At 41.3% G+C, this 20,286-nt stretch overlaps 1 protein-coding gene across 2 annotated transcripts in view; it reads left to right on the top strand.

Annotated features, from left to right (window-relative positions):
* The first annotated feature begins 1,922 nt into the window (after nt 1-1,922).
* LOC148039874 (uncharacterized) overlaps nt 1,923-20,286 on the top strand; it is a 102,967-nt gene continuing 84,603 nt past the window's right edge. Inside the window, exons 1-2 of one of the 2 annotated variants that reach the window (XM_087694901.1) lie at nt 1,923-2,364; nt 3,326-3,507. In XM_087694901.1, the coding sequence (XP_087551027.1) occupies nt 2,040-2,364; nt 3,326-3,507 (507 nt within the window). In that variant the 5' untranslated portion in view covers nt 1,923-2,039. Of the gene's footprint in view, nt 2,365-3,321; nt 3,508-20,286 lie in introns of both variants that reach the window. The other variant, XM_087694909.1, reaches the window with a different exon arrangement.

Below are 20,286 nucleotides of genomic sequence, written 5' to 3'. Positions count from 1 at the left end.
CATCACTATTGTTCCTACTTGCCAAACAACTATTTGCATTAGCAAACACTACATTTGCACTACCTTGGATGCATATTAAGTTAAAAGTCTAATTTTGCATGTAGTTGTAATAACTATTTGAGTGACAAACACTCTACTTTGTTGTTCATGGTCAACTTTACATTTAGCTTTGCACATATTGGAACACCTACTAGAGTGTTTGTGGCCCTTTTGCCCCTCCCTTTCCTCTGAACCTTCACCCTTGTTTTAGCTTCTTCAATAGTTGGCACATGCCCTACTCTTCCATTGTCATTACTTCTATACTAACGGTCACTTGTTATTCGAGGAGTTCATATTCTTTCTACACTTTGTTGCCCTTTTGTCTTTACATAGCATGAGAGGCAAGTGCCCTTAATACTCAAGCTACGATAACTCCTACAAGAGCTTGGTCTTCTCTTAGCCTTCTTCCATCATGGTTTTTGTAATCTTCTTCATTGAAGTGATCTTCATCAATAGAGCTATTGTTACCATTGGATGATATTTCTATCCATCCAAACTAGGAGGGAGTGTTACAGGCAAATGGCATGCATCACATTGATTCATCAAAGAAATATTCTCACCATTATGATTAGATAGCTATAGATCTCTAGTTCCACCTTGTAGACATGTCACGTTTGAATTAGAATCACATTAAACATGTCAAAGCATCAAGAAAGCTAATTTGGGTTTTTGAAGTTATTGCAATAGGAAGCCTCTCCTTCCCAATGATTTTTTTTTGTAACCCCATTGTTGCTTTGGGCTCCTATTTGTTGTCAAGAAACCATTTTTTCCTTTGTGGTTCATAAGAAGTGGATGAACATAAAGTAATTTACCTAAAGTAGCAATAATTGACTAGGTGTTGGACTCAATGATCTAGTGCAAGCTTGAGAAGGAGACCTAGAACAAGTGTTCACAAAACAATACATCATTTGAGAAACTAGTTGTCCAAAAGGAAGAGTGTACACTAAGTCTTCTAAAGGCCAATTATAAATTTAGATAGGAACTAGATATGTACTCCTTCCACTGGGATTAAACTTTGTAAGCAAGAGACATGAGAACGTGGGCAAGCTAGATGTTTTCCATCATTTGGGCCTTTCGAAATGAAGTTGTTTACGGTTAAGTGCACAATGCATGTGGGGTTTTACCTAATCATCGTTTTGCTCTCTTTGTTAATGCTTGTTTGTTGATCAAGTGCTTAGCTAAGAAAGACCTAGCTCTCAAGCCTATTTGGAGGCTTTTGAAAATAAATTAATTGTCCAAGGAAGGCATTTTTACCCAAGCTAGGAGATGCAGATATTTACTCTTTTAATACAATGACCGCACAATTAAAAATCATTTCAAGGCTAACAAGGTTTTTAAACATAGCTTTTGAAAGTTAAGCAGATGGAAGGTCACAAATCATGGGAAATGAAGGGTCATGATAAAGGAAAAGCCACATGTTAGGAAAATAAAGTGTCAAAATCAATAGCTCAAATGTGAGGATAATGAAAGGTCAAGGGTTGTCATAAGTAAAGGTCACAATTACCCCTATAAGCGCGGTTTTAAAGAATCTTGCAAGGGTTAAGATTCATACACATGAGATAAGAAAGAACATTTATATATAAGCATGCCCTCCTTTTTATATAAGTTTAAATGGAAAGGATATCAACACATATGAAACAAAAGATTTTGCAAGTTTCTAAATATTTATCCATAGGAGTTTTATTTGCAGGATTATGAATAAATGTAATGCCACTTCCCTTGAAAGGTTGAGAAGGCAATAGATCATGAAGAGTAGCACGTAAGAGGATGCATTAGATAGAATTAGAAGATGAGAAGGCATTAAGATATATGCATTGGATAATGAAGTAAGTAAGAGAGGATGCGCTAGATAAGATTAGTAGTTAGGCAGAAAAGGCACGAGCATATATAATTTTGTGTGGGTAAGGGGCATGCATGGGAATCCCTTGTTGGTGACCATGTCCTCGTATAGGCTCTCACATATCTAGACGTTCAGAGCTTGTGTCACAGGAAAGAGCAAGATGGCTGCCTTTGTGAAGTTCCACTGTCTCCTATCCACGCCTTTCGTGCACCGCAGGGCCATAGAGAAGGATGCATTGTGCAGCCTCGCAAGCTTCCGACTTCGGGAGAGGCAGCCATGGCTTCAATGCATGGTGCCTCTATTGGCCGGACAAGGTGGAGGAAGAGGAAGAGGAAAGGGAGAAGCTGCGTTAGGCCGCCTTAGCAGCAGCAATGCCCCTGTGATGCAGCTCGAGGAGCAATGGGGACTGGACCAAATTCTGAATCAAATGAGACTTGCCCTGGGGATCGTAGATTGTTCGCCAGACGCACACTACACAGTAACAGGTGATCCCTGTATGCTTTCAAGTTTAGATGACGAGTGTTTCCTTTCCGCATGCACGCACAGACACACATGCGCTTGCGCGCGTGCACACACACACATATTTGGTCAAGTATATCATATCTATGTACAAAGGTAGCTATGATCAGTGTTACTACAGCCAGAGTAAAAAGCCTTGAGAAAAGAGAGAGCACTGTTCCACACACCTGCGTGCATGTGCATAGGCACGCACAGAGGCCATTATACAAGGGACATTCTAGGATGACCTGCATCCACCTCGACTCCTTGCTCTCCATGTTCAAGCATTCGTTAAGGGACATTACAGGATGGCATTCAACTGATAACAGGGACTTTCTAGGATGACCTCCATCCACCTCGACACCTTACTCTTCCTGTTCAAGCATTCGATAAGGGACATTACAGGATGGCATTCATCCGATAGCAGAGCAGCATTCCTCTGGTAGTTGTATCCCTCGATAGCCAAAGGCCTTTACTTCCATTTTCATTCCGTATTACTGGTCATATTGGGGTTTTGAAGATGCTAATGTTGATCTCTCTCTCTCTCTCTCTCTCTCTCTCTCTCTCTCTCTCTCTCTGTATTTGCAAATGAGAAACCTTTATCCATGGCATCCTCTTGGTCAATTCCCCTAAGGCTTAGGCTTTTGATTTGGTCCAGAGTGCATCATAATTTATTATTTGTCAGCATGATTTTCTTGATTGCTGCTGTGGAGGGCATACAGTAAATGACCTCGTTCTGGTCTAAGAGGTCTTCTTATTGATTCATGTTCAATAGACAATGTTTTATGGGGCATGTGTTGAATTATGAGTTGTGTCAAACTCATTTCACTTATCTTTAGATATGTGTTCGTCGTTGCCAAGTACATACATGATGAGACTTTTTGCAGCCATTAATTTCTAGAGCAGGACACTTGTGCAGATTGTTAATGAACTACTTTTTGCAGGCAGGCAGGCAAATCTGTTTTGAATTAGAAGGGGATTGGCAGCTGACATGGTGCCTAGAAGGGCAATTTTACGAGCATTATATCTGCAGTGAAATGGAGCTAGAGCATGGTTATGATGGACAGCACAGTCCTTGGCATGCTGATGTTGCTGGTCGTGTCTCTGAACTGGAGCTTGATCATGAAGAGGTATTGTAGAGGATGTTGAAATTTTGTGAAACTGATAGATCTTTAATACAGCCATGTTGTTGATAATATTGCAACATAATTGATAGGTGTGCAACCTGACCTCCTCCTACCTTTTTGGGTTGGCTGTGAAATAGGTGCATATGTGTGTAATTTCTATTTAGGTGACTATTGAAGGCCAGCCTCTAAGGAGACCACCAAAGTATCCTTGCTGTCCCATGCTTGCGTGTGCATAATTGCCTTGCTGCCCATGTTTCCATGGGTTGGCACTACCAAGTTGGCCATGCATTTGCACTTGCTGCCCCACGGATACCAACTGTTTGTGCTCATCAGGCATTTTGGGCTCTTGTAAAGAAGGCCTAGGTATTTCCTTCGGTTCTTGTGGCTGTTCTGAAGCTATAGAAGGTGTCTTCTTCTCTTTGCCTTTTGCTGTCTTTCTTTGGGGCATTCAAGAATCAAGTAAACTGGGGATCCTTTGCCAATTCAGCAAAAAGATTTGTTGCTGTACGCATTCAATCCTTGAAGCTATTATCAAATTCTTCAGCTCCTTGCTGGTCATCAGCCTCTTTTTGCATTGAAGTGACAACATTTGGGACATTTCCCACATTTTCAGCATACTGTCCATGCTGAGAACCATGCCCAACATTAGTCATTGCATTTTCCCCTTCACCATGTGATTGACCAAGGAGTGATGCATAGTTGCACTCGTACGTAGTATGAACTGGTTTGTACTATATGGTTCATACCGTACTATACCGTACGAATTCATACAAAAAAACAAGCACTTTTTTTGGTTTTTTTGGTTTTTTTTTTTTGTTTGGGCGTGGTTGTTGTTGTTGGCGATGGTTTGGGTTGTTGACTGCTGTTGTTGTGGTGGTGGTGGTGATTTTGTAGCCTTGATCGATCAACCAAGAAAGGGGGTGGAAGCTTGATTAGACTCCTCATACATGTTTTGTTATGATTTATCCTAGAGCCAAAGGCCATACATAAGGTTGTTAGACAGTCATTTCTTGGACAGTTGGCAGACAGCAGGTTTCACGCCAGTAGATTGGTGGACAGCAGGCTCCACGTCAGCAGTACGGCAAGGCATTGGTACAGTTGGCCAGATTTACTGGTACAGTCGGCCAGATTTACTGCAGTCGGCTGCATTTAATGTAGCCGACCTGCTCTAATTATTTCCTATTTTATGGCTATTTATAGCCGGTTTTGTGGCTTACTCCAGTATTCATTATTCAGATTCTAATCTTGAGATCTGTTGGCTGAGACAGACTATGCTTGGGCTGAGGGAGATCGAGGTCATTAAGTCGGAGACATACGCAGATATTTCCTCTGTCCCCTTGTGTATTTCTGCACTCTTATACAGCATACTACACCGCAGATTTTCTGTGTTTACACTGTCTCCTTTTCTCTCTCTCTCTTCTCTCTGTGTTTACTCTCTCTCAGTCTTTGTTCTACGCTTCGGCATTGCTGCACTCTGACACGGTATCAGAGTGGTGAAGATGGACTGGCTGAGGGCTGAACCTATCTGAAGAGGAGATTTTAGTGCGACACAAGGCTGTGTTTCCAGGTTTCGAGGGCGAGCGGGAGGGCTGCGCATCAGATCAGGGTTGAAGCGAGCGTGGGCGTGCGGGAAAGGAGTCTAATCAGTGAATTTGTTGCAGGTTATTGCTGTTTGAAGGGGAGGAAGGCTGCGTTTAAGGCCTTCCATTGCAGATTTTACCTTTTCATCGCCTCCGGCGGGTGAAGAAGGTTTGGGCAGCGGAGGAATCAGTCCTAGAAGGTTGCGTTTTCACATATGGAGGGGGTTGCTTTTGCGTTTGTGTAGGTATTGCAGGTTAACATGTCTTCAGAGACTGATTTGGAGTTCCAGGCGATTATGGACAGGAAGGTGCCTGTCCTACCGGTTCTTCCAACGGATCAAAAGCTTGATGGTGACAATTATCGCATCTGGCGGGTGATGATGTTGGCCATTTTAGAGTCTTATGATTTATCGAAACTGGTGATGGAGAAGATCAACAGGCCCTTGGTGAGGGATGAGTTCAAACTCTCTTCCAATGCTCGTGCAGAGTTGACCAAGACCCAATCTCATTGGGATAAATTGAATGCCAGGATTCTATCTTTTCTGTTTTTGTCTTACGCCATAGCCATGATAGCTCATATCGAGCACTTGACGGTGGCTTGTGAGATATGACTGGAGCTCGACCAGATGTATAACCGGATGACCCTGATGAAGAGGGTTTCTTTGGAGGTGCAGATGTAGACTTTGTCCGTGAATAAGTCTTCTTTGCTTCGGGAACACATCAACAAGCTTTGGTAGCTTTAGATGCAGGTTGAAAATGCGGGGAAGCCTATTTCCTCCGAAGACATGGCGATCACCTTACTATTCTAGTTGCCGCCACCATTCGGTACTACTCAGCAGAGGTACATTCAGGAGCTCTTGGTGACTTTTGAGGAGACTTGTTGGCCCATTACTACTCCTATGGATCCGAATTGGAAGGCCACTTCACACTCAGATTCTCCTGTGATGGATGCTTCATGCTACCGTCAGTTGATTGGATCCTTGATTTGGCTTCTCCTTTGAAGATTGTTGGAGGAGCTTGGCTACCCCCAGACTCATCCTACTCTTCTGTGGTGCGACAATGAGAGTTGCATTGCCTTGGTACAGAATCCAGTATTCCATGCCTGGACGAAGCACATTGAGATCCAGTATCACTTCATTCGGGAGAAGCTTCTGGATGGGACCATTGATGTGGAGTATTGCAAGATGGAGGATAATCTTGCAGATTTGTTTACGAAGGCGCTTCCCCAGGTTCTTCTTCGGCAACATTCCAGATCCCTCAGTCTTTTGATCCGTCCAGGATCTGAGAGGAGGTGTTAGACAGTCATTTCCTGGATAGTTGGCAAATAGCAGGTTCCACATCAGCAGGTTGGTGGACAGCAGGCTCCACATCAATAGTATGGCAGTCCACGTCAACAGTACGGCAGGGCACTGGTACAGTTGGCCATATTAATTCCTATTTTATGGCTATTTATAGCCGGTTTCGTGGCTCACTCCAGTATTCATTATTCAGATTCTGATCTTGAGATCTGTTGGCTGAGATAGACTGTGCTTGGGCTGACGGAGATCAAGGTCATCAAGTCAAAGACATACGCAGATATTTCCTCTGCCCCCTTGTGTATTTTTGCACTCTTATACAGCATACTACACTTCAGATTTTCTGCGTTTACAGTCTCCTCTCTCTCTCTCTCTCTCTCTCTCTCTCTCTTCTCTCTGTGTTCACTCTCTCTCAATCTTTGTCCTACGCTTCTGTATCGCTGCACTTTGACACAGGTATTCAAGCAGTTCCAAACGTTTCTAATTGATGTCCCATCATTTTTCACAATATGTTAGTGTCATCAATAAATAAATTCAGCACCATTTGAGAATCATCAAGTAGCTTAATTCTCTTGATTTTACCTTTGTTCACAGCTCATTTTGCACCATCCAATCCAAAGCATTAGTACACATTGCTAATAAAACTAGGCCAGAGGATAGCTTGGCCTAATATACCTTCTGAGAGTACACGAATTAGTAAATGTACCATCGGTAGCTACTTTAGCCTTAGCAATGCCAAACAAAACCATAACAAAATTCATAAATCTTTTCCCAAAACCTTTGGTGGTTTGTTTGGTAACTGTTGGTCTCACAGGTCATTTTGGCCTCTTGTAGACGTTAATAAAGCATCTCATGTCATTTCATCTCTCTCTCTCTCTCTCTCTCTCTCTCTCTCTCTCTCTCTCTCTCGCCTCTCCCTCTCTCTCAACCTTCTCTCTCTCAAGCATACATGCCTCTTATTTGTATGATAATTCATGTATGATGTATCCACTCCTATGTATGTACTTGTAAGTTGTAGCGCATGTTGCGCATGCGGCAATATGCCATAGAGGTTTTGGCGTGTTACCCTCAAGTATTCATCTTATATACTCCAATAGCATTGCTATTTAGACTTCAAACATTTGTTCTATCATCTATAGTTCAAAATAATGAAGTTAATTTTTTTTCGTACTAATATCGTACCGTACCTTATAAAATCTTAAGGTACCATTTAGTACCGTATTTTATCGTACTGTACCGTATCGTACTTTTCATACCTGACAACTATGGAGTGATGCATCCTCTCCACCTGAACCCGTATCACCATGTGAAGATATGCTTGCTGTAATTCACTGCCGAGAACAATTTCAGCAATAATGCAATAGTCCTAAGTTGCAATCAAGTACCACAGGCCCACCAATTCAAAGGATTTGATGGTATCTCAGCAATGGAACCATGTAACTGTTAGCAGAGTATTTGTCAGCTCATGTGTGAGTCTGAGCTTGATCTGGGTTGGGCATTTTTATTAGGTATTTTAGGTATTTTTCTGGTGTGGCATTTTATGCACCAGTCGGCCAGCATTAATGCTGGCCGACCAGCATTTATTGCTTCCCACTTTTCAGCCTATTTATACTTAGTGGCTCCTCCTCAGTCAGTATTATCATCATCATCATCATCTTCATCATCTGCAGACTCTGTGGAGAGAGGAGCCAGTGCCAGTACCAGTGCCCACACAGCCAGTGACTCACTGTTGTATGCGACTGTCTCGCGTTCAGATATATGGATTCCATTTCCCGTGCGTACATCTGAGTTCTCATCTGTATCGTGTTCTTTCTTTCTTTTCTTTTTGTCTCGTGTTTCAGCAGTTTATTTCAGCACATGTTTATGCTTCCACTACTGCTCCACTTCTGACATGGTATCAGTTTTCAGGATTTGTGTTTCTGTTGTGTTTTATTGCTGATTTCAAGACTGTTTTTCCCTTTTTTGTCAGGTGGCTGTTGCTCAATACAGGCGACCTGTTTGACCTGCGTTTTTTGCAGTTTTACCATCACCTGCTGCCTCCGCACCCTCAGCTGCCTGCGTTTTTCATCTGCAGCTGGTGGCGACAGTTTTCTACCTGTTTTTCTGCAGTTTACAGCCTGCGTTTTTGCTGATTCAGCATCTCTCGTGGCTGGGTGACTGTTAATTCAGGCCGTTTTTGCTGTTTTTGACTGTTTTTTTTTGACTTTCTGCCGCAGATTTTGTCTTCTATTGATCACATTTTGGGTTATATTGCATGTGAACTCTCATTTTCTGCAGTTTGTGCTTGTGTTTTGGCCGTGTTTCCTCTCTAAATTCCATCTCTTCTTTACTTCTCTTCTTATCCTCTCCATATGGCTCCTCCGTGCACTTCCACTGATGATAAGTTACATGGACCTGATTATCTCACATGGAGTGCTGTCATGAAAGCTTGGTTTGTGCAGAAGCGGTTATGGTACATCGTCTGTGGAGCTATTCCTCGACCTCTCCATCCTTTTCCTCTTCCTGAAGACTTTGATGAGGACAACCATGAGGAAGCGGTGCTCACATGGGACTCGGACGATGCCCGTGCTTACTCAGCGTTGCTTCGGTGTATTTCTAAAGCGGTCTTACCGGTGGTTACCTCCTGTAGGACATCTCCTGAAGTATGGCAGAAGTTGCAGCAGATGTATGAGGCACCTTCCATCATGCGCGCCGTCACACTTTATGGCCAGCTCCAGCAGATGAAGTTTGAGCCGAAAGATACTATTCAGTCTTTTCTCCTTCGTGTTACGCAGGTACAGGACCAGCTTCGGTACATGCAATCTGCTCTTCCCGAGGCGCATCTCATCAGGACGGTCCTCTACAAGCTCCCCCCGGAGTTTGATGGAGTGGCCAATGCTTTGCGGGCGCAGACATCATCGACTTTTGTCAGTTTTACACATATGACCTCGATGCTTCTTGAGCATGAGACATCCTTGAGATTACAGGGGCGGCTTCCGGCACATTATGGAGGCGAGGCTTATGTAGCTTTAGAGAGGGGTGACGGGAAGAAGAAGTCGAAGGCCCAGTGTTACCACTGTGGCAAGAAGGGACATTTGCGGAAGGACTGCAAGACGTTAGCGGCTTCCAAGAAGCAGGAGCAGAAGTCGAAGCGGGCTGGTGACTCTACCGATGAGTTCTCTCCTTCATCAGACTCCGACTCAGATCCTCCGACCAAGGTGAAGTCCAAGGCGTGGAAGGGATCCTCTTCTTCGGATCGCGGGAAGGGCTTGGTGGCCCCTTCCTCAGCTGCTTTCTAGTGGTGGTGATGAGGTCATCCCTCACGACTCTCTTGTGCCAGAGGGAGTGTGAGCGGGTGTTCAGATGGGGCAGCTACGCCTCATCTATACTTTTATACAGGTGCACAGGTTCCAGAGAGGGACGTCCCTAACGCATCGACTTCAGTCTGGCGGAATCAAATCCTAGAGCTGGGATTGACATCCAGGTTCAAGATGAGTTGGTTATCTGATAGAGAGCGGGAGGCTTTCGTCTGGAGCTCACATGAGGGGACACTTTGGCGGTTTGGCCAAAGGCGGGGAATCCATGGTCACCTATGTTTAGGGGCATTTTTGACAGGATGGTTTTGTATGCTACTGCGAGACATTGGTGATGGACACAGAGACATGCTATGATCTTCTCTATTTTCAGGTATTTGGTACGATCGACATCAACATCAAGTTCTCTCCGAGGCATCTTGGTGGTGGCTTGATCACCCACTGCTTGGGTATCCATGGTTCTACTTGGTGGTTCTATGTTGTATAGTTTCTGATCCCTTTTCATTGTACTATTGTATTGTATTCGATACCCATGATCTGAGAGAGGGTGTTAGCAGAGTATTTGTCAGCTCATGTGTGAGTTTGAGCTTGATCTGGGCTGGGCATTTTTATTAGGTATTTTAGGTATTTTTCTGGTGTGGCATTTTATGCCAGTGGAGCATTTTATGCACCAGTCAGCCAGCATTAATGCTGACCGACTAGCATTTATTGCTTTCCACTTTTCAGCCTATTTATACTCAGTGGCTCCTCCTTAGTTAGTATTATCATCATCATCATCGTCTTCACCATTTGCAGACTCTGTGGAGAGAGGAGCCAATGCCAATACCAGTGCCCACACAGCCAGTGACTCACTGTTGTATGCGACTGTCTCGTGTTCAGATATATGGATTCCATTTCCCGTGCATATATCTGAGTTCTCATCTGTATCCGTGTTCTTTCTTTCTTTTCTTTTTGTCTCGTGTTTCAGCAGTTTATTTCAGCACATGTTTATGCTTCCATCGCTGCTCCACTTCTGACAGTAACCAGCCTTCCTCCTCGGATAGGGTGGTAAATCCCTGATTACAACTTAACTACAACAGCAAACAATTAATGCAAATTTGAAAATACAAATTTACCTAATGATCTTGGACAATGCACACCCGATTGGTTCCAAACTTGGCGCCCCTTTCGATATTTCTTTAGCTTTATTGAAGAAGAAGTTGATTTACAATGGGATTCTCCTGATCCCCTTTGCAATCCAAACTCCCCTTGTTGTCCAAAGTGACGAGCAAGTCTTCAATCTATTTTGCCCCTTGATTCGAGCACTTAATTGGCCTTCACCCACTTCATAGATGATGGAAATGCCTCGAATTCAATGGTTGGCTAGTCCTCCACCTGAATTTAGCTGAAATTCAGCTTCAGCCCTGAAAAATCCAAATCTTGGAGCTTCCAATTTTTGGCATGCTTCCTAAGGCTATTGCTAAACTCTAATTTCTGTTGTAAATTAGGGTTTACAGTAGAGAAATTTGCAATTTCTCAGCCTCCAAGGGTCCAAATGCTGAGATCTTCGGAGCAAGGCTATGAAATGGTTGAGAGATGAAGAGAAAGATATAGAGAGAGAAAATTTAGAGTTTTGTCGTAAAGAATGACTGAAAATTAGTCAAATGCAAATGCTTGCCGGCCACAATAGCTTGTAGATGCAAAATCTAAAGAAAATCAGTCATTTACTGATGTTGCTCTGTCTCAACAGCGCGTAGATGGTGTCACCTGTTGTTGATTGGTCTTCTCTTGCCCCTGGTTGCCTTAGAAGGTCCTCCAATGGCTGCAAATCAGACCAACAACATCTCCTCCCTCTCTCTTACAGGCTGAATACTAAAAATGCCTCTCCAGTCTCTAAAGACGTTTTTCAATCTTGCATGGGCATTTTTGACAAGTGACAGCCTTTCCAAATGGTTTTTTCAGCATTATCCATAATTGAATATTAATTTTCGATCTTTAAATATTAAAAATTAATCTAATACATATTTCGATGTCCTAAAAAATAATTTGATTAGCCAATAATTAAATTGACTAAGCAACTTTCATTTCCGAGTGTCTCTATGTCAACTTTGACTATCAGATGGGTGTTAGGTACCATTAAACGCCACTTCTCTAGTATCTCCAATTGACACTTATGGCCAAATGAATGACTCAGGTTAATAACTGGCACCAGATACCACCAAGTACCGCTGCAACATAACTTATAGTGATTTTTGCCTTTGACATCTTGTGATTTTCTTGGGTCGTGGGCTCTTAAATTTACTCTAATCCCAGTTACACCTTACATTTACTTAACCATGTGATTAAAAATTAATCCACATGTTAAGTGAGGTTTCAAAAATACATGTCCTCATGACGCCAGTTCTAACATTGAGAGTATGCGACTCTTCTTTGGGAGGAGTTAGTCTTGCTTGTCTTGGAGCATGATGAGTATCTTAAAGAGACAGGAGCCTATGGAACCAACTCTACTAAAGCTTTTACTATAGGCATAAGGGGGGGAAACAAGAAGGAAAATGAGAAGGTAAATAACAACAAGAAATAGGATGATAAGAAGGATGAGAAGACATCCAAACCAAGTGCTCGCATTGTGGAAAGGGTATTTATCTCAGGAAGTGGTGGCAGAAGTATTCCCATTTGAAGCCAAGGGATGGTTCGAAGAACTCAAAGGCTACGTCTGTTACTATGGAGTTTATTTTTGTATATCTATTTGTTAGATTTGCTCAATGCTCCACCCTCGTAAGATGCTACTAATGATCCATGGTTCTCTAAGTTGTAAGACTCCCATTATGAAGAGAAGCCATGTGTGAGCACAGACATTGGTTGGGTCTTGACTTGTATATCAGATGAGGTCTATGTGATCAGATGGTAAAAAAGTGACCATTGCGGATCTAGCCTTTGGGTTAGATAGAGCACTTATGCTTGTAACAACTCTAGGCACAATGTATCGAACAATAGAGAAAATATTCATTCGAATATTCCCTAGACGACTAGGGAAGGTTCATAATATGGTCAAGCATGTCGACTAGACTAGCTTCCTAGGCTTTAAATGGAAGACCCTTTGAAAGCTGTTGTCAATCTATCTTTCACCCAGTTAGAGTTGTTCTAGCTAGCCTTAAGTTATTCACCATCATCTATTTGGATTGCTATCTAAGCTTCATAGTGGAAGCACATGGGTGGACAAAGCCATCTTTGTATTAGTTTGTTTGAAATTAAAGCAGTTTTGTTATGCTTATATTTGCTATGTATTCTCTACTCCTTGCTCAGATTTTGTTCTTGTTGCACCGGGTAATTTCTACATATTATTAAAGCCCAAGGGGCTTTTGGGAATAAAGAGTACGCGAGAGACAAGGGCTTCAACAATGAAGAGGAGAAATGTTATTTGTTGCATTAAGTAGCAGTGTTGGCGCATCAAGTGGTGGTACTATTGTACCGACAATTCAAACAATGAGGATTCGTCCACCAACCTTCAGCAAAGGCAAGTTAGATGGTACAAACTACACTTGGTGGAAGCTTAAAATTATATATCCTTGATTCTTATGAGATTTTGGAGATGGTTTTGGGGACCGACCCAGAATCACAACCCACCTTCGACCCCATCAAATTGAGTGTTATGATTTCTCCAAATGCAAATATTCTATGAGCTTGGAAACAAAGGAACGTGCATTGTGTGCCTTGGTTACAAGCTGTTCTGGCTGTGTTTTGACCTTGATTCAGCATACAACCAAGGCATTAGAGGCTTGGAATGTTTTGAGGAGTTAGTAAAAATTGTGAAATTAAACAAGGATTTAGAACTTGGAGAATCAACTAGTAGCAAAGAAGTTTGCTGAAGGAGAGATAGCTTTTGTCACTCGGATCAAGAATTTGCGTGACCAGATGGTTGGTGTTGAGATACAGAAGACTAGTGAGAAGCTAGCTTGGAGATGTCTTCAGATTTATCCACCAGAGTTTTATGGATTGATAACTGCCCTAAATACTCAAGTGAGACCCCTAGTTTTGACGTTTAAGGAATTTTGTGCACTACTAATGGAGGAGTTGCAGCTTAAAGCTCGAGAAGATAGCAATAGTGGGGATGTTGCATTCTTCGCCAATGCAAAAGGAAAAGGTGGTTTTTCTACTAACTGTGGCAAAAAGAAGAATGATAATAAGAAAAAGTTTTAAGGAGAGTGCTTCTATTGCAAGAAGAAAGGACATGCAATTGTAAATTGTCATATTAAGAAGGCAAATGAAAGGAATGGCACCGCGAAGACTAAAGGAAAGGAGACAACCAATATGGCTGAAGTAGAGCTGGAGTTATTCATGGCGACCATTGAGGAAGTGTGTTCCTCAGCACAAGAAATATCTACCATTGACTCATGGGTATTGGATACTGACCTCCCATCACATGACTAACAAGAAAGGTCTATATAGTTCTATGAAGCCTTCGTAAGAATCCATTGTTGTGATTGTTGGGAATTATGCAAAATGCCTTGCTAAGGGCACAAATACTATTTTCTTTGTTGCTGCAAATGGTGAACTAAGAAAAATTTCAAGTGTGTTATATGTTCCAGAATTAAGAGAAATTTGCTATCAATTGCTTCTATAATTGATCTTGGCCATGAGGTGAGGTTCACTAAGACAAGTGTAGAAATCATTGACAGTGCTAGCAAAGTTGTTGGCAAAGGAGAAAGAAGGAACAACTTGTATGAGCTAAGTGCTCTTACAGTCACTGTTGGTGTGGGTACAAATAAAATTTGGCATGAAAGATTTGGTCACATTGGTTTTGCAGTGTTAAAGGAGATGCATAAGTAAGGTATGATTGCTCGCCTACTTGTACTAATTGAAATGAAGGAACCATGTGAAGTTTGCACAATGGGCAACCAATGGAGAAATGTATTTCCACAAGAAGACAAGAATAGAGTGAAGGCTTCTTTAGAGTTGATGCATGCTGACTTGTGCAGTAAAATGTCTACACAAGCCTTGGGAGGATCTTATTTTATGTTGATCAACGATGTCTCTACACCTCAGTAGAATGGCATCGTTGAACCTCGAAATTGCACCATTGTGGAAGTGGCAAGGTGTATGCTTAAGGACAAGGGATTTTCTAACCAATTTTGGATGGAAGCTATTAATATTGTAGTCTATATTCTCAATTGGAGTTACACAAAGGCTCTTAAGGGTAAAACTCCTTATGAGGCCTATTCTAGTAAGAAACCATTTGTCTCACACTTTAGAACTTTTGGATGTGAATGTTATGCATATGTTTCAAAGGATAAGAGAAACAAGTTAAACCGAAAAAGCACAAAATGCATTTTCTTGGACTATAGTGATGAGCAAAAGGCTTACAAATTATATCACTAAGAAGCAAAGAAGATCATAGCAAGCCGTGACATGGTATTCAAGGAACAACCATATACAGTGGAGGAGAAGAATATAAGTTTCTTGACTTTATCATCTAGTGAAGTAGTAGTCCACTATGAACCTATCCCAAGAGTTGTTTCTACTCTCAAGGAGAAGATAGCATCATCTTCAAATGATGAGGCAAAAATTCACCAACTTGCAATCATGCCACCAGATAAGCCATTGCTGCGATTGGTGAAGCGGCTCTATGGTTGTAGTAATCCTATGCCTACCATAGTTGAGAAAAATGTAGATGGACCAAGGAGGTCTCTAAAAATAGAGAAGCAAAGAAAGGCTTCTACTCACATAGTTAATATGACATCGATAGTTGAGATTATGAGAGAAGTAAAGGAGCCAAGAGACTTGGAAAAAGCACTCACTAATCTAGCATGGAGAGCAGCTACGCAAGTTGAATATGACAGCATAATGAAGAATTATACTTGGGAGCTGGTGGATTGGGCAGAAAAGAGGAAGATTATTGGCACCAAGTGGATATGGAAGGTAAAGTACAAGGCTGATGGTAGCTTAGAAAAGTACAAAGGCATATTAGTTGACATGGATTTTCATAGGTTGAAAGATTTGATTTTCAAGAATCATTTGCTCCAACTTCTAGAATGATCACTATTCACACAGTACTTGTAGTTACTGCCCATAAGAAGTGGCCAATTTACCAATTGGATGTTAAATCAGGGTTCTTGAATGGTGACCTCAAGGAGGAGGTGTACATGGCTCAGCCATCGGGGTTTGAGGTCTCCCATTCTAAGAACAAAGTTTGTAAGCTAAAGAAGGTATGGTATGGGCTTAAACAAGTCCTTAGAGCTGGTACTAGCTAATAGATAAATTCTTTTTAGGTTTGAATTTCAAAAGATGTGCCTCATATGCTAACTTGTATGTTATAGGGATGGCGAAAAGTCTACAGTGATTGTCCTATAGGTGGACGACCGTTTTATTACAAGTGATTACGAAGATGCGATTCATTGGACTCGAAAGGCTTTGAGCTTTGAATTTGAAATGATAGACTTGGGCTTGTTGCACTATTTTTTTGGGATTGAAGTTAAGCAAGTGCTTGGCAAACCTCTCAAAAGAAGTATGCATGGGAGATCTTGAAAGCATTTGGCATGACCGAGTATAAGGAGATAGCTATGCCTATGGAGGTCAATATGAAGTTATCCGTTGAGGATACATCAATACTAGTAGACATTGGGAGGTACAGGAGGTTGATTGGCAAACTCATTACTTGTGTAACACTAGGCAAGATATCAGTATCGCTATTCATGTTTTGAGTAGGTTATTAAATGGTAAAAGCTCTGGTTCAGCCACCACCCCAAAGAACAATTGCACAGAAGGCTTGGAACGGCTTGGGAGGGTAGAATGGATTGCCACTTATTGCGTTGTTAGTTCAGTGGTCTATAATTTCACACATCCAGTCTACTGCTACTTCACGAGTAGCATGGCTTACACTTGAGCATATGTTTGCTGGAAAAAATGATACACACATTTCTTTCTTAAAGAAGGAGCTTGAAAATGTGAAGATGGAAGAAGGTGATGCTATGCAGGATAATCTTAATAAAATTCAGGATTTGCCAAGCAGTTGATGAATGTAGATGAGTATTATTATGATGCTTAGATGATCTCTACCACTTTGAATTCTCTGCGACCTTCTTATTTGGCCTTTCATACGGCATTGAATCTTACAATGCGATTTTTTATGCAGCCACTTACCTTTCTTCAGTTGGTTAGTTTGCTGTTGGAAAAGAGCAAACAAGAAGAATAGTGGGGTGGATGTTGTAGCTTTTGAATAGGCTTTTGTGGCAAGATAGAAGAGCAAGGGCAGTCAACAGTCCAGGAATGCTCCGCAGAGTTTTGGAAGTTCAAGAACTTCACAGAATAACAAGAAGTAGGGGAGCACACAAGCCAAGAAGGGCAAGTGCCATTATTGTAAAAAACTAGGTCATTACATCATAGAATGCAAGAAACGCATTGCAAAGGACAACAAGGAGTCTGGGATGTTAGTTTCAGATGCACCTTCTACTGCTACTACTACAGAGTTCGCGTTGTTCGTTGTTGATCATTACTACTGTCTTTCCACTTGCAGTTATGATTCTTCTTGGGCAGATACAACATTTAGCTCTACAGAGGATGCTAGCACTTGGTTCTTTGACAGTGGTGCTTCTAAGCACATTACTTCTCGCAAGGATCTGTTTACCTTTGTTGTTGCAGCTCCTATTGGCAATTTAGTGCAATGTGCCAACAATGTATCTTATCCTGTTAAAGATGTTGGAGAGATTATCTTGAAAGCCATTAATGACCCTACTCTTTGTTTGCAGGATGCTTTATGTGTGCCAGGGATAAGGAAGAATTTGCTATCCATTTCTTCTTTAGCAAAATGTGGAATGAAAGTCACATTTAATGATGATAAATGCATGGTCAGGAATAAGGAATCTTTGACTTTGGTACTCATTGGGACATTATGTCATGGACTTTATGAGTTAGATGCTCATTTGGTTGATCAATCAATTTATTTGGTATCTACTATTTATCTTGCTATGTCATAGGCAGAGTTATAGCATGCTCGCATGGGCCATGTAAACTATGGCAGTTTGATGCTTATGCAACGTATTTAGATGTTGGAAGGCCTATCTCTCTTGGAGAGGCCTCCTAAGCACATTTGTAAGGAATACATTTTGGGAAAAATGTATCACTTTTCTTTTCCTTGTGATATTACTTTTAAAGCTACGCCTAGGTTGCAGATTGTGCATTGGATGCATGTGGATCCATGCAGACAAAGTCGTTGGTTGGATGCTATTATTTCGTCACCTTTATTGATGACTTTACTCGTTTTTGTTGGGTTTATTCATTGGTGAAAAAGTCAAAAGTGTACGATGCATTTTTGGCTTTTACTGCACTTGTGGAAAATCAGTCAGTTGTCAGATTAAGACTCTCCATTCGGACCGAGGGGGGAAATACATGTCTTCCTTGCTGAATTTTTTTGAAGCAAAAAGGCATTGCCTATCAGTGTAGTACTGCATATACTCCATAGCAGAATGGGGTTGCAGAAAGGAAGAATCGGTCACTCATGGAGATGGCTAGATGTATGCTGAAAGCTAAAAAATTGCCACATGGATTTTGGATGGAAGTAGTAATGTGTGCTTGTCACATTTTGAATAGGTGCCCTACTAAGTCATTGAAAAATATAACACCTTTTGAGGCTTGGAACAATTGAAAACCTTCAGCTAGTCACTCTCGTACTTTTGGGTGTCTTGCATATGCTAATATTCCCAAAGTATTGAGAAAAAAGTTGGACAATAAGATTGTCAAGTGCATGTTTGTGGGGTACATTAGTGAAAGAAAAGGGTACAAAATGTATGATCCTGTTTCCAAGAAAGTTTTCGTCAGTAGAGAGATGATTTTTGATGAAAAATCAGAATTATCTCTTGTTGCTTATGACACATATCAGGCTGCAAATGATGTCTTTGAAGGGCTATTGCCTATTTATTTTGGTGATACAATTGGAGCTTCATTAAATGAACAAAATGTTCAGCTAGTTGCTCCATTAAATAATGCACAAATTCAGCCTAGGGCTGACCTGAATATTCAGCAAAATGCTAAACTTGAGGTTCATCAAGAGCATGTATATAATCGGGAGGCTAGACAAAACCTAGATGGTACTTGCAGACTCTACAAGATAGTCATTTGGATGCTTCTCTTGTTGGTCGTACTCCAAGACAAACACGTTTGCATGATCATGCTAATGCTATGGAGTTTGTTATGGCAACAAACACACTTGATGATAATGAGCCTGATTCTTATCCAATGCAACTTGAATTTGATTATATCATGAAGAATCAAACTTGGGATTTAGTTACATTGCCTGTTGGAAAGAAAGCCATTGGTACTAAATGGGTCTATAAGCTGAAACGAAAAGCAGATAGATCCATTGATAAGTACAAGGCCAGGTTTGTGGCAAAAGGCTATGTGCAAAAGAAAGGTATTGATTATGAGGAGACATTTGCTGCTATATCCCGTATGACTACTATGAAGTGCATGGTTACATTGGCTGTCCAGTATGGTTGGATTCTGCACCAGCTCGATATTAAAACTGCATTTTTACATGGGGAACTTTAGGAAGAAGTGTATGTTCAACAACCCATGGTTTTTGTAGTTGAAGGATCCAAACACTTGATATGCAAGCTGAAAAAGGCTTTGTATGTTTTGAAGCAAGCTCCACGAGCATGGTATGCCAAAATTGATACCTTCTTACTCAGCCAAGGATTCATTAAAAGCCCATTAGAGTCTACTCTTTACGTATGCAAAGAGGGGGAATCCTTGCTGGTCATTTGTCTTTATGTGGGTGACCTTCTGCTCACAGGAACACATGCTGGTCAGATTTCAGTATTTAGGAAAACATTTGCAGCAAACTTTTAAAATGTTAGATTTGGAGCCTTTGCATTACTGTTTGAGCATTCGGTTTATTCGTGATACTAGAGGCATTGGATTGTCACAATCCAGATATATTGGTAAACTCCTTGAGAGATTTGGCTTTTAGGATTGCAAGCCAGTAAGTACATTGATGGAGATTGGACCTAAGCTATCTTTGCATGATGATTGTGACATGTTTGAGATTCATACATATGCTCTAACAGTTGGATGTCTCATTTATTTATGCAACACAAGGCAATATATTCAGTTTGCAGTTTCTGTCTTGAGTAGATATATACATAGCCTATGCATATCACCTTGGCAAGTTGTGAAGCGCGCTTTTTGTTACTTGCAGGGCACTAGGACTCTTTGATTGCTTTATGCCAAGGGGAGGTTATTGCAGTTACATACTTATAGTGATTTCGATTGCTGGAGATTTTGATTCTTATTACTCAAAAAGTGGAAATTGTTTCTTTCTTGGCTCATCTTGCATTGCTTGGCTTAGCAAAAAACAATCCATTGTTGCCACATCGTCTTGTGAAGCTGAATACAAGGCAGCTTTCACTACTACAATTGAATGCGTATGGCTGAGACGTTTGTTGGTTGATCTTGATGTATCTGTCATAGAGCCTACTTCTTTGTTTACTGACACTCAGAGTGCCATTGCAATGGCATGGAACCGAATGTTTCATGCATGTATGAAATACATAAAGATCCACTGTCACTTTGTTACAGAGAGGCTATATGCAAGAGATATCAGTCTTATCTTCTGTCCTACCATTAGCAATGTGGCAGACATCT

The sequence above is a fragment of the Lygodium microphyllum genome, chromosome 2 (assembly GCF_053477565.2).
Source record: "Lygodium microphyllum isolate KBCC chromosome 2, Lygodium_microphyllum_v1.1.10, whole genome shotgun sequence".
Classification (NCBI taxonomy): Eukaryota; Viridiplantae; Streptophyta; class Polypodiopsida; order Schizaeales; family Lygodiaceae; genus Lygodium; species Lygodium microphyllum.
The sequence above is the reverse complement of the archived record's forward strand: the minus strand, read 5'-3'. Positions and strand labels throughout refer to the sequence as shown.